This window comes from Struthio camelus, chromosome W, assembly GCF_040807025.1.
Source record: "Struthio camelus isolate bStrCam1 chromosome W, bStrCam1.hap1, whole genome shotgun sequence".
In the NCBI taxonomy this organism is placed as follows: domain Eukaryota; kingdom Metazoa; phylum Chordata; class Aves; order Struthioniformes; family Struthionidae; genus Struthio; species Struthio camelus.
In genome coordinates, this window is record NC_090981.1 from 65,403,983 (window position 1) to 65,416,226 (window position 12,244).

Sequence of the window (12,244 nt, forward strand, 5' to 3'; positions counted from 1 at the left end):
AGCACAGCTGAGTGATAGAGGCTTTCATTAAATTCTGACTCCAATCCCCTTTCTACCCACCATTGTTGAAGTTCTCTGTTATCTTCTGGAAGAAGGCTTAGCAAATAGGAGACATGGCTGCATGGCAGTGCTCAAAGCATTTGACACACCTCATCTACAAAGTCAAGTGGATTATATAAGGCTAATAATTATTTCCTGTGCATACATCAGTAAGTAGTTTACCTTAACACTTACCTCATGCCACAGCCTATGGGAAAAAAAAAAATCTGTCTTTGAAAAGAAGGGCTCAAGGCCTGTAAGTCTGCTTCTGCCACTGCTGTCAGACATCTGGAAGGTGTAGGACTAAAGGCAGCTGCTGAAGTCATGCCCAGGATAGCTGCAGATACCTTAGGCTTGATAAGTAACCACTAGCAGGGCACAGCTGTTAACCCTGTTTAGTAAAATTTCAGCCATATTTTATAATACCAAGACTGTTCTAGAGCACTTAAGTTTTTTCCTTTTTTTAAAGGGGAAAAAAGGACAAGTTTTTTCCTTTTCTGACTTACATGCGAGACATTTACCTCCCTTCAGGCAGTTTAGCAATTCCTGTGTCACACTTTGCTATTAAGAGTACAAACAGCATCTTCAGTAACAGATACCAGTTTTAAACACTTTATTTAGAATGGCTTTTGAACCTCTCAGCATTCTATTGTTCAAGTTACTGTGCAATTGTGATGCAGAAAGCACTGATCAGCTGCAGGCCATTAGGCAGAAAACCTCACAAGTAGCATGGCTTTATTGGAAATAAATCATGCTAAAAAACTGATCCTTTTAACAGGTACAAAAAAATTTAAAGATGGAGGAAGGAGAAGAAAGGGTAGAGGCGATATTAAGACCAACATATGAATTGAAGACTGGTGTGAAAGATCATACAAAAAAGGCAATGAGGAACAGTAATGCAGCATTCAAGATGGGAGTACAGGGCAGACAAAAGTTACAATAGATCCTGCTTCAATATTTTTTATCCATGTACTTAGTTCAAATACTGTAACAGTAACAGAAGGCTAAAAACACCAAACATATCAGACTAAAGAAATAAGAAAAAAAGAAACACAAGATTGGGAAAAACTGAAAGCTGGTAACTAGGGAAAGAGTAATTTCAGATACAGTTACTCAACAGAAACACAACAAACACTTGGAAAGTTGCTATGTCAACATACATAGACAATACCATTATTCCAGCTCTATGGAAATGATTTGATTTTCCTGGTCTGTAACCTCTTCCACAGACAGTACTAAGGAGGTTATCCCTAGACATGTGTGCATACATGTGTGGGGAAACACTGCATACACAGAACAAAGCAGCAGATTCAGCGTATTCAAATAGGAGGAAGTGTTGTCGGTCTAATTAGAAAAGCCATGATTAGACAGCCATGTAATACAGGACAATGTTACTAAATCCTAAACATGTAGCACTGGTTAGGTGGAAGAGCACACACCTACAGCATTTGTCTTCCAAAACAACAAGTCTCCACCATGGCAAGTCAAACTGCAGTATCACCCAACAGGATACAACAGTTAATGAAGTAACAGAAGCCACGGGCAGGACCTCCTAGAAAACAATCCTGCATTAGATAAAGCATGAGAGAGACACTCTCTCCTTACAGCTGCCATACAAAGCACACACTTGAGTTTACCATCTGGGGCAGGTTGGCATTTACAGTAAGGACCAACAAGGACTCTATAATCCAAATAGTTCTTTCTTATCAGCCCTTAAAGTTGTCAGGCCAGAGAGTCAACTATAGCTCAGGGGTGCAGAGTTGTTCAGTTGATTTTGGAGGTACGGGGTTTTTTTCAGGGGAGGTGTCATAGTTGTGGAGTGACAGCACAGTTTGTATAATGCAGGGTTTGCATAGATAATTTGTCCCCTTCCCAGCCCAAAGAACGTTAAGAGGAAGAAGTCACAGTTTAGGATTCTGTTGCATTTGTGAACAACACGAAATCAGGAAAAAAAGCCAACACATTTACAGAGGCTTCCCATACCTTCCAGCACAGGAGGAAGAAGGGAGCAAGAGAAATATAAAACACAAGTCATGGCTATTTCACAAAGCTTCATTGTCTTAATGAAGTTTATTACAGGCCCCAGTTGAGAAGGTATTAAAAATTCACCAATGCATACACTTCTGCACCTTTGTCCAGGTTGTTGTTGTTGTTCTAGAGTGGTTAAGTGCCTTTTTTTTTTAATTAAAAAAAAGTTTGTTTGTTTGTTTTTTTTACATTATTGCTGTTTTGACAACAAAATTAAAAACCATTTTTGGACTCCATCCAGCAACAAAAAGTCAGTTTCCCCAGAACAAGCCAAAAGGGTAAAAGCAGGTTCTGAAGGGGCCTTTTCTCTACCAGCTATTTAATGAGCAAGAAAAAAAAAATTCTAATCACTTCTGTTCCTAGTGTAGATGAATTTACTCCATTTTCCAGAAGGCAAATCTTTTCAATAAATATCGGAATAACTTCCAAGACGCTGCAGTTCCAGAGACACAACAAGCAGCTCTGTGTGATTTCTCCTGGAGTCCCATGCTGCCCCTTGTTTCAGTCCAGTGAGATGATGTCAGGAGCGCTGCCTCCACTGCTGGTTATAACTCCAGTCTCGCTCCTGCTCGAGGAGCTAACGTGAGTGCTGCTCTCGTGGTGACTGGTTGATGTGATGATGCTGCCAGGCGTGCTGCTTGTTAAGGTTGAGGTGAGACTATCCAAAAACATAGGAGGACAGTACTGCTTGAAACAAACAATGAAGAATGAAGAGACTAACTGCACAAGGGAAATGTATGCTCTGAAGATACATCTTCCCTACAACAAGCACAAAACAAGTTACTGGCAGAATCTCATTAAAACATGCATGGTGAGAACCAGAGTTCTGCAAACCAGCAAGTAAGCAAGCAGAGATGGTAGTCACAACCCTTCTTCCTATCTTCCCCTTTTTCTCGTTAAGTGGTTAGCTTGAGAATTTAATGGCGCATAAGGAAACGCTATCACAGCCACAAAGTGATCACCATTAAAAGCATCTGTGCACTGTTCACACTCCTCATTGCAGGACCTAATTATATAATTCAGGCTCCTTTCATCCTGAAAGGTAATACAATACTCTTTGCTAGTTCAGAGATCAGGATAACTTCATCCTCTGAAATGGCAGCAGCTGTACTAGTCACCACTTTCACAGCATGCATCGTTGCCAGCAATGAGGCATGCAGGTCTGTAAACATTTTTACCAGTACAAACAAGCTGCAAGTCCAATTAAAAAAAATTTTTTTTTTTTAAATTTCCAAAACAGAAGACAAGCCTTCTCAAAGTAAAGCTGAACACAACGAGTATTTAGAAACACAAAGGTTGCCAAGCGTCACAGAAGAGGAGAATCTTAATAGTTAAGATTCCCCCTACATTCAGTAAGAAAAATTAAGATTTATTGAACTCTGTAGACTCTAATCTTAGAATATTCTATGTTTGGAATCATATGTTTGGAACTGAGCCTGAATTGTTTGAACTGTCCAAGATGGACACTTTGTAGCACCATACTTTCTTCTGAAGTCTCCGTATGAACAGACTTTTGGTATTCCCACTTGGATAGCTGAGATCTCAAGGTCAGGCACAACATATTGCAAGATACAGTAAGTGGAAAGAAAAAGTTCCTCCTTTAAGGTACCAGGACATCAGCTCTACAGTAAAGTCCCATTACCGTTTGCTAGTGACAGACCCAGAGAGGAAGCAGAAGGGTTGGCTTCGGATCCTACTGTCTTGGTCATGGAGCCAATATCCCCCCTTTCTGAAGGCAGTAGCGTCTCTTGTGTGAGCATCTTGTTACATTAAGAATCGTTTTTCCTAACTGTATTTAAAGCTTGTGTTTCTGGGACAGGAGATGCACCAACTACTATTGACTTAGGAAATTTCCATATAATCCAGAGCCTGGCCTGCAGATACACAATATAAACTAAGAGCACAAAAATCACGATGGTTGTATCCAAGTCAGTGTTACGCAAACATTTGCTTCAGTAAGGCAAACCATCAAAGATTTTCTTGTGCCTGGATTTATTATAGTGAAGATAACTGCATCTCCCCTGAACGTGTCCTTACTCTGTTACCAAAGAGTATTTGGGGCAATTATGTTTTTCTGCTCTGCGGTTAGGTCTAACCGAGCGGACTGCAAACATGATATGAATGATGACAGCATCCTGATAGTTACTTAAGATAGTATGTTGTGGAAAAAAAAAAAAAGATTTTAAAAATTAAGCCCCATTGCAGTTCAGAAACATACCTGTGAATCAACTGGGATTAGTGAAAGAAAATCCAGACCTAGAAAGAAAAGAAGGATAATAAATTGATGCGTCTTTCATCTGTTCATTTAGTGGTGATACAATTTTAAGGAACTCTGTTGTTGTAGAATAGATTTTGCATTTGTTACACCGTTTCTAAATGAAGTATACCACTGTCACACCACTCTCAAGGATTACTTCAGTCAGCAGCGAAAGAGTTATCTAGTACAAGTGGCTCTTTTTAAGAATGAAAATGACATAATGATGTATTATTCACTGGATATTGCAGGGTGGTTCAATGTGGTTGCTTAGATGGAGGTTGCCAGTTGGAGCTGTTGGTTCATAGTGCAAGTTTCACTGCATATTGTACCTGACTTGGCCAAACTGGGACATGAAGAGTGTCATCACATTAAAGATGCTGGAATGAAGTAAAGTCACAACATGCACAAGTCCAAAAACAAGCAGCAGGTCTCTTCCTCCACCCATGGGCAGCCAATAAGGAAACATTTCTAATATCATCCCCGTTTTGTGTCTAGACAAATAAAAGGAATGAAGAAGAGGAAACTGCAAGTAGTTCAAGGTATATCCTCCAAGAGCAGTGAAAGCTAGCGTCCATCTTATACGCCATTAACGTGTACGCATTTAGGGCATGATGTTTAAAAGTATGAAAACAATGAGAAATCACAGTCTCTGCTTTGTTTCTAAACGTTGGCCTTGTGTTTGTGACATCAACAAAAAAGTGGTAAACCTAACTCCCTCCCTCTCCCCTCGCTGTCAAATCTGTTCTGGACAGCAGTATCTCTCCTCCATAAGAGGAGATTTTTTATCAGAGATTTAAGCTCAACTGCTTTTACAGAATTTACAGCTCCTTGCGTTTTAAAACGTTCTGGAACTTCAGCTGATAGAGAGGAACAAAATAGTTCTAGACTTCAGTTCCCTCAGCTTACTCTCCCGTCCAATTTAGGAAGCCACCGGGTTTCTTGACAAGGGAGAAGTGGAGGGAGGGAGCAGAAAGGGAACTAAAGAGGGCGGAGAAACAAAGGGCACGATACCCATCTCATAGCCAAACCAATGCTGAAAGATGAAGGAAGAAGCCAGAGATGTTGTTGAGGAGAAATGGAAACAGGCAATGGAACAGGGCAAGGGAACTGCACAAGGTCCAGTTTGATGCCTGTTGTCAAGTCACCATTTCCTAGGCTCTGGGCTCATTAAAGCTGGTGGAAAACCCCAGAGTCCCTATCTACAATGTTCTTTTGAAGGAGCCAGGATAGAAAATAATCAGTATCCCCACCTTTTGTCTGATATTTAGCAGCAGTGTTGAAGAATACATCATAGGCATTTAGGGTATGTCTAGGTAAAGAAAGTCAATAGGAGGTCAGCTTACATATTGTAGCTCACCTTAAGCTTTTTCATACAGTCTAGACAGAGACCACCACTAGAATCAGCTAGCAGAATTTTTCTACAGAGTCTGGATGAGTTAGTGCCAGTTCTGTAACTTAAATAAGCGGCTACTCTCCCTTACATTTATGACACACAACAACCAGATGTCTGTATAAAGTCTAACTGAATAAAAAAAAAACCACACACGCACACACACACACACCACCACCACACACGTTTCTGGCTGCCATACGAAAATGCCAATTTGAGGGTATGGCCTAGAAGCAATGTTTTTGACACCAGAGTTTTGAAGAGCAATCTGAGACTGGAAAGATAGTCAGATAACCTGCCTTTCCTAGACTTGTCTAGGCATTGTCTTAGTCCAGTACTTCATATAAGTCTTGTTCCATTAAGAGAGTTAGTCAATTCTCCAATTTCTGCCCACCCCACAAATTAATAAGGCAGAATAGAAATAGCCAGAAAAATAGCTACCACCTACCTGGCAGGTCCGATGAAATACTGGATATTGGTGGATGATGGAATGGTACTGGGTAGTCTGTTAATGAAGGAGGAATAGCAGCAGCATCAACTGTTGTCACACTGGGCACTCTTACAGTAGACGGCTGATACATGAGAACCCTGTTTTAAACAGCATGGGAAATTACAAACAACCTGGCCGTTAGTTACAGAAGAGAAAGTATGCACCACTGTGCACGCTCATTCACAAGGTCACTATGTTAACACCACAACTATAGTGTGGCTACTCACTACACAGTACTCCACTCTAATTTCCTCTTTGATAACAGTCTTCCTTATAACATGACCGTATCTTGGCTCTCAACAGCAGCTGTGACATAAGAGCAAGTTGGCATTAAAACAAAGTACAGTGCTGGAGTCATTTATAACAGTCTACTATCCAGGAACAGAAGTGGACATTTGTATTTGTAGAGTACCCTGGGAGGGATGGGCTGACAGCCAGAGCCAGGAGGAGGGCACTTCTTTAAAGTTCTCCACACATAACTGTTCCTCAGTGCTAACCTGTCACGCCAAGGATGCGACTGACCATTACTCAGCTCCTGGAGCACAGATTACCAACACAGAGTTAGATATCAAACCCTTAGAGCCTGAACCCAAGCTGAAGTTCAGCTCTCTAGCAGCACACCACCAGTATCCCCACCTTTTGTCTGATATTTAGCTGCACTGTTGAAAGATGCATCACAGGCGTTTAGGCACCCAGCCATCTACATAAATCTTTCATCAGCTCCCAGTTCAGGTGGAAATACCAAAGAGTCCCCGCTCCCAGCTGTTCAGTGTCCCTCCTTTCAGCCCACCAGCAGCAAGTTCTATCCATTCATGCCTTCCTTCCCAGATATCTGCATTGATGCATTTGGCTGCTACTGATTTCAGAAGCCACCTTTCGGACCCTCCCGTCTCAAGCACCTCAGCTTATGTTGCTCCTGCCTAAGGAAGGCCACCCCACAATTTTGTAAAGACTAGTATTCAGGCAACACTGTCACCAAAAAGCCTGTCTTAGGCTCACATTTGGAAAGTGGCATGTTTTCATTCTCAAACAGTAAGAAAAAAATACATTGATATCAGATATACAAGAAAACTCAGCCCTTCTGCAATTATAGTTGCACATAGCCATCTCACACAAACACAGGAGCAGTATTATGGAAGGGAGTCTTGGTGCCTTCTGAAACTTCATTAACAGATGTGGTATTTGTAGCTATTTTTTCCTTATAAAAATAAAGAGTCTCTTGCAGAAGGACTCCTCCACAGTCCTCACAACAAGAAACAGCATGTCAAGCATCACTGCTGAAAATTGTTGAAGACCACCAACTATTTGCTCGCCAAAGACCACATATTCCTGTGGACTAGAGACGCAGCGCACCTGCTCACCACTTCAAGAGGTGGCAAAACAGAAGGATTTATTATTATTTTAATAAAAAAAAAAAAAGGACACAAGCCGCTATGCTGAGAGACGCACACACATCTCACACATGCAAGTGGGACTAACCCGTCAGCCATTACTAAACACTGACACTTGTGGATCAGTGACTGCTGGTGAGCCTAACAAGTGCCCCTCTCTCCCTGCTGCGTTGGTTGTGCGCCCTGCCGGTCTCTCACACCCTATGGGCTAACAGCAACAACTTCAGGGGAAGCCACAAGCAGCGACTGCAGCTGAGTTGCACAGATTCGGGACAGGAGAAGGCACAACAGTAAAGAAGCTAGTCAGCCCTAGACGAGTCAGACACGACTATGAGGTTGTTCGCAGAGGGGTTGGGAGGTGGTTCGTTATGCTAACCAAAGGTTATCGTATCATATCAGAACTGACTGATAACCAAGACGCTCCAAAGTTTACAGGGAGGAGATGGAAAACTTGCATCTTGATTCACAGAATCACAGAATGAATGGCCAAGGTCGGAAAGGACCTCTGGAGATCATTCAACACACCAGCGTGCCTCCCTTCCAAGACTGACAGGATAGAGGAAACATGCACACAGCCTAGTTTCCTGGCAGCCAGAGCAGATAACAAAGGGTATTAGAGACAGCGAAAAAGCCGTTAAGACAACACCAACGTAACAAGAACGCATAAGGCTTCTGCACTAGGGACAATCAGCTTTCTCAGGAGAATACTGTCCATTAGTTTCATCCGTTTCCTTTTCTAGGGAAAACATCCCTGCAAACACAGCAACAGTCAGCGCAAGCCTTTTGTGAGATGTAAAACTATTTAATAATGTTTTGCCTGTACAAAGGTACTGTATCAATACAACCTTCTGCAAGCAGAGGCCTAAAAATACTCCTCTGGCAAGGTGGAGCTGGATCCCGAAGAGAGATTACAAGTCCATTGGTGTACACATCAGTTTATCTGAGACATTACAGAATAACAACTAACTTTAAAATTGACAAACCCTTTGGTTGGGCTTCCTTGCGTTTCAGACATAAATATGCACTTCCTTTTGGCAGGAGGATCTTCCTCTTCATCAGAGGAGCTTTCTATTGTCAAGTCAATAACATCAACTTTCTTCTTGTTCACCTCATTGGCCACTGTCACAGCACATGGTTTGCTAACAACACTGGAACCTAAACAAGAAGTAAAACATCACTGATTTTTAAAGGCTGTTGACAGCAGCAGTTTCAATTCACAACAGAACCAGCATCTCAAATCCTATCTTGGCCAGTCTTCCTGGCCGCTATAGAGGATGTCAGGGTCCAGGAGCAGTTTTATTAGCAGCATTGTGTCACATTGAGAGCAATAAGCACAAGCTTTAATCTTCAATTACCAATTTAAGGTAAGCTCTGAAGCTTTCATTTTCTGAAGCGTTAAAAAAACCCCAAAGACAAACCCCAGGCATGCACACCTCTAGACAAACCATCCCTTCTTTTAGCTTAAAGGATAAGGTGAAAACTGTTAAACCCTCCCCCTCTCAAAAAAAAAAAAAAAAAAAAACAAAACACACAACACTATCTGTGCCCGTTATCCTAGCTACAAAGTCCCCAAGACATCAAGCTTTTTTGTTGGTTTCTGACCAGTACCCAGATGCACATACTTTCTATTTTGGTGCACTGTGGACTAGAGACTTTCACAGCTTCTTTCTTAGGCCTCATAGGACACCAGGAACCATCCTCTTGGAATTTAATCTCGTCCACATCTGAACATTCATTTAGGATTTCCATAAAGAGCCTGAAAAAGTTAAAGTTAGGTTGCTTTGATTTTGATTCCAGTCTTTTGCTAAGTGAAAAACAAACAGCTGAAAAGCTAATTATGAGGAACTTTGAACCATAGCATGTACTCTCCCCCTAGTTCACCTTACCTAAAGGACTGCAATTACAGCCTTTGCGGAAGTCCATAGGCAGAAATGTAAAGAGGACCACAGTCTACCCATATTCAGCTCAAGCATTATTACAATTCATAGACTTCTGTACAGAAGTAGAAATCATCAGTTTTTAAACCAAGTTTGACATGGTTTGTAAGTTAAAACTCAAGTCCAAAAGCTTCACAGTGATTGGTTTGTGTAAAAGGGAGACTATCTCATCCCCGGATGTCATGTTTAGATTCCTCCCAAGGAAACAGGCTGTAGCTCAAAAGCTTAATGATGCAATCAGGAGATGAGTTTACCTCCTTTATTATTACATAGGAATAGAAACTAAAAGGATTCTAATGGTTCCTTCCAGCCTAACATATTTTGATAAAGAAAATAGTTGGAAATGGCTAAATCTTAAGTCTCAAAAAGTAACTATCAAGTTCATTGTGAAAAACTTCACAAAAGTGAGTTCTGTACTCTGCAGACCCTGTTTCTTACCCATCTAATATTAGGCTCTCGTAAGCTGCCTTTTTGTCACAGACAGGACAAATCCAGGTAGGCTTCTTTTCATTCATTTGAAGATAAAGAGCAGCATCAAAACATTGCAGGTGTGTGCAAGTAACAGCCCGGCATGGGATTGTCAGTCTCATTTTCCCCAGCTGCAGAAGATGCATTAAGAGAGTGTCAACAGCGGAAAGCTAAGCAGGTCTTGATGGCTGAGAGTGAAGCCAGATGCAGTCGGTGAGGTAGCAGTCTCTTCTCACTACAGAGGTGCTCAATGTACACCTCTTTACATGCCAACCCACCCTATCAAAGTACATACTGTGTACTCTGAGGAACAATAAAGCAGCCTCAAAGTTTTTACTAAGGAGCTGAGACCCAGCAGAAACGTTTCAAAGCAGACTGCAACAATCTGCACTGAGTGGTCTTGTATCAACATTATTTTGAGGACTTCATTTTTGCTACTAAGCTACTGCAGCACCCAATTTATCCTGTCCTTTCAGCCAAATAGTTCAAATTTTTTTGTGAGCTCCAATTAATTTTCGACTCAGACTGGCATTATAACTATTTTAAACACATGACTTTAACAGACCAGTCACAAACACAAGACCAGTTTCTTCCTGGGAAGAGAAAGCAAGGCAAGGTTACCAGGTGATCAGTTTGTTTTTCTTTACAGTAGCTGGCAGCATAAGAGACCTGAATTTTATTTCTCATTGTGCCCTTCAATTATTCCATCACCCTGTCCAAATAGTCTCAAGGCCTCAGTGCTGCCCGACTACTCCTTTTAAAAGTCTCAGTACACATAAAAATAGCAACTTGATTCTGACTGTGTTAAAGCAGAGGCATTCATAGTTCCAAATCACAGTTGGCTGAATGTTGTTACAGTCAGGTGCTCGTAAATGCACCCTTCTCCCCCATGTTTTATATTTAAGAAGCAGTATATAAACAAAAGCCATTGAAAAGTTGGAAAAGCAAGGCGTTTTAAAATCAGCCCAGTTCCGCACTGAAGATGAAAATATAGATCTGTATATAGTAATTTCCAGCCTTACTTACAGGACACATCAGAGATACTCGCAGACTGGTTGTGGCAATCTCACTATCAGGATCTGCAGTTAGTTTTTCTTTAACTATTAAAATAAATAAGAAATTACACACAGACATCTCCATTATATTTAAAATGCTATTTTTGATTCTCCAGCATACGAACTTTGTTTCCAGCTACCTAAAAAACTAGGCATCCAGGAAACTAGTTTATAGCAAGTACTACATTAACAGTAGTTTCACTATTTAAAGGCAACCATCAAACACGGCACATAGTGAGACTGTTTTGATGCGTGGCAGGTGCACTAAGAGCCACAACTGTTAGTAAACTTGACCCAACACACAAGGAGATAAATAAAAGAGTAGTTATCAGCAAGTAAGGCACAAAGACAGGAATAGCAGCGTCACATGCAAGTGAAGAAAATATGGATATTTAGGACATCTTTTTGCACCTTACAGCCCTCCACAGCAAACGGCCTTCCCTGCATTCCTGTAAGGACACCTGAGATGTCGTCTCCAAGTGTGCCTCCCTACTAGCACAGGGACCTACAGTGAATCAGCGCATAACAGCTCAGCAACAGCAAGGAAACCTTTGATCTACTCTGGCCATGGGCTTTCCCCCCCCCCACCATCCCCATCCCCAAACTGCTGCAAGTCTGCTGAGTGTTACCAGTTCTAAAGAGCTACAACGGCCCTCAAGAACTACAAACAGGAAAATTGATTCGACTTACTTAGTGCTCTGGAATGATCAGGGTTTCTGATACCTTTCATTTTTAACCTCTGCAAAAGCATAGCTGAAGTAAGCTGACGAACGAGATACACAGACATGGAGTAGTTCTACAAAAAAAGCGATTAAAAATGAAAAATTAACACAGCACTTCCACTACAACAATAAATCACTATTTACACTAGTTGTAGCATATAGTAAAAACATAACTGTGCCAGTTTTTTGCTTGATAGCTATACTTTGAAAAGCATTAACAGGTGACTTCATCACTGTGAAAGAATCCAATACTCTTACCATAATTTTTCTGCTAATCCAGTCCAACTGGATTGTCCTACTCCAGCTGTGACTTAACTAAAAAGTCTCGTCCTCCAGAATCAAGAGACAAATTTGGTCTTTTCTTGAAAAGACGACTTGGAGACTCACCTTCTTACGCACGTGGCCTTTAAGAACTTCTCATATTTTTCTCTTAAACCCTTCCTTTTTGTCAGTATCATTCTGGCATT

The 12,244-nt window shown here is 41.2% G+C and overlaps 1 protein-coding gene across 11 annotated transcripts in view; it reads right to left on the reverse strand.

Moving 5' to 3' along the window:
* Positions 1–347: 347 nt before the first annotated feature.
* LOC138060927 (E3 SUMO-protein ligase PIAS2-like) overlaps positions 348–12,244 on the reverse strand; it is a 33,874-nt gene continuing 21,977 nt past the window's right edge. For 2 of the 11 annotated variants that reach the window (XR_011137225.1, XR_011137228.1), the window contains exons 7-15: positions 11,746–11,851; positions 11,027–11,100; positions 9,971–10,131; positions 9,218–9,351; positions 8,579–8,750; positions 6,163–6,302; positions 5,575–5,633; positions 4,286–4,323; positions 348–2,725 (exon numbers count right to left, since the gene is read on the reverse strand). Coding sequence is in view for 5 of the 11 variants with exons in the window: in XM_068924392.1 (XP_068780493.1) it covers positions 2,569–2,754; positions 4,286–4,323; positions 6,163–6,302; positions 8,579–8,750; positions 9,218–9,351; positions 9,971–10,131; positions 11,027–11,100; positions 11,746–11,851 (1,011 nt within the window). In the remaining 6 variants the exon portion in view is untranslated. Of the gene's footprint in view, positions 2,755–4,285; positions 4,324–4,653; positions 4,816–5,574; positions 5,634–6,162; positions 6,303–8,578; positions 8,751–9,217; positions 9,352–9,970; positions 10,132–11,026; positions 11,101–11,745; positions 11,852–12,244 lie in introns of all 11 variants that reach the window. The other 9 variants (XR_011137223.1, XR_011137227.1, XM_068924396.1 and 6 more) reach the window with 7 other exon arrangements.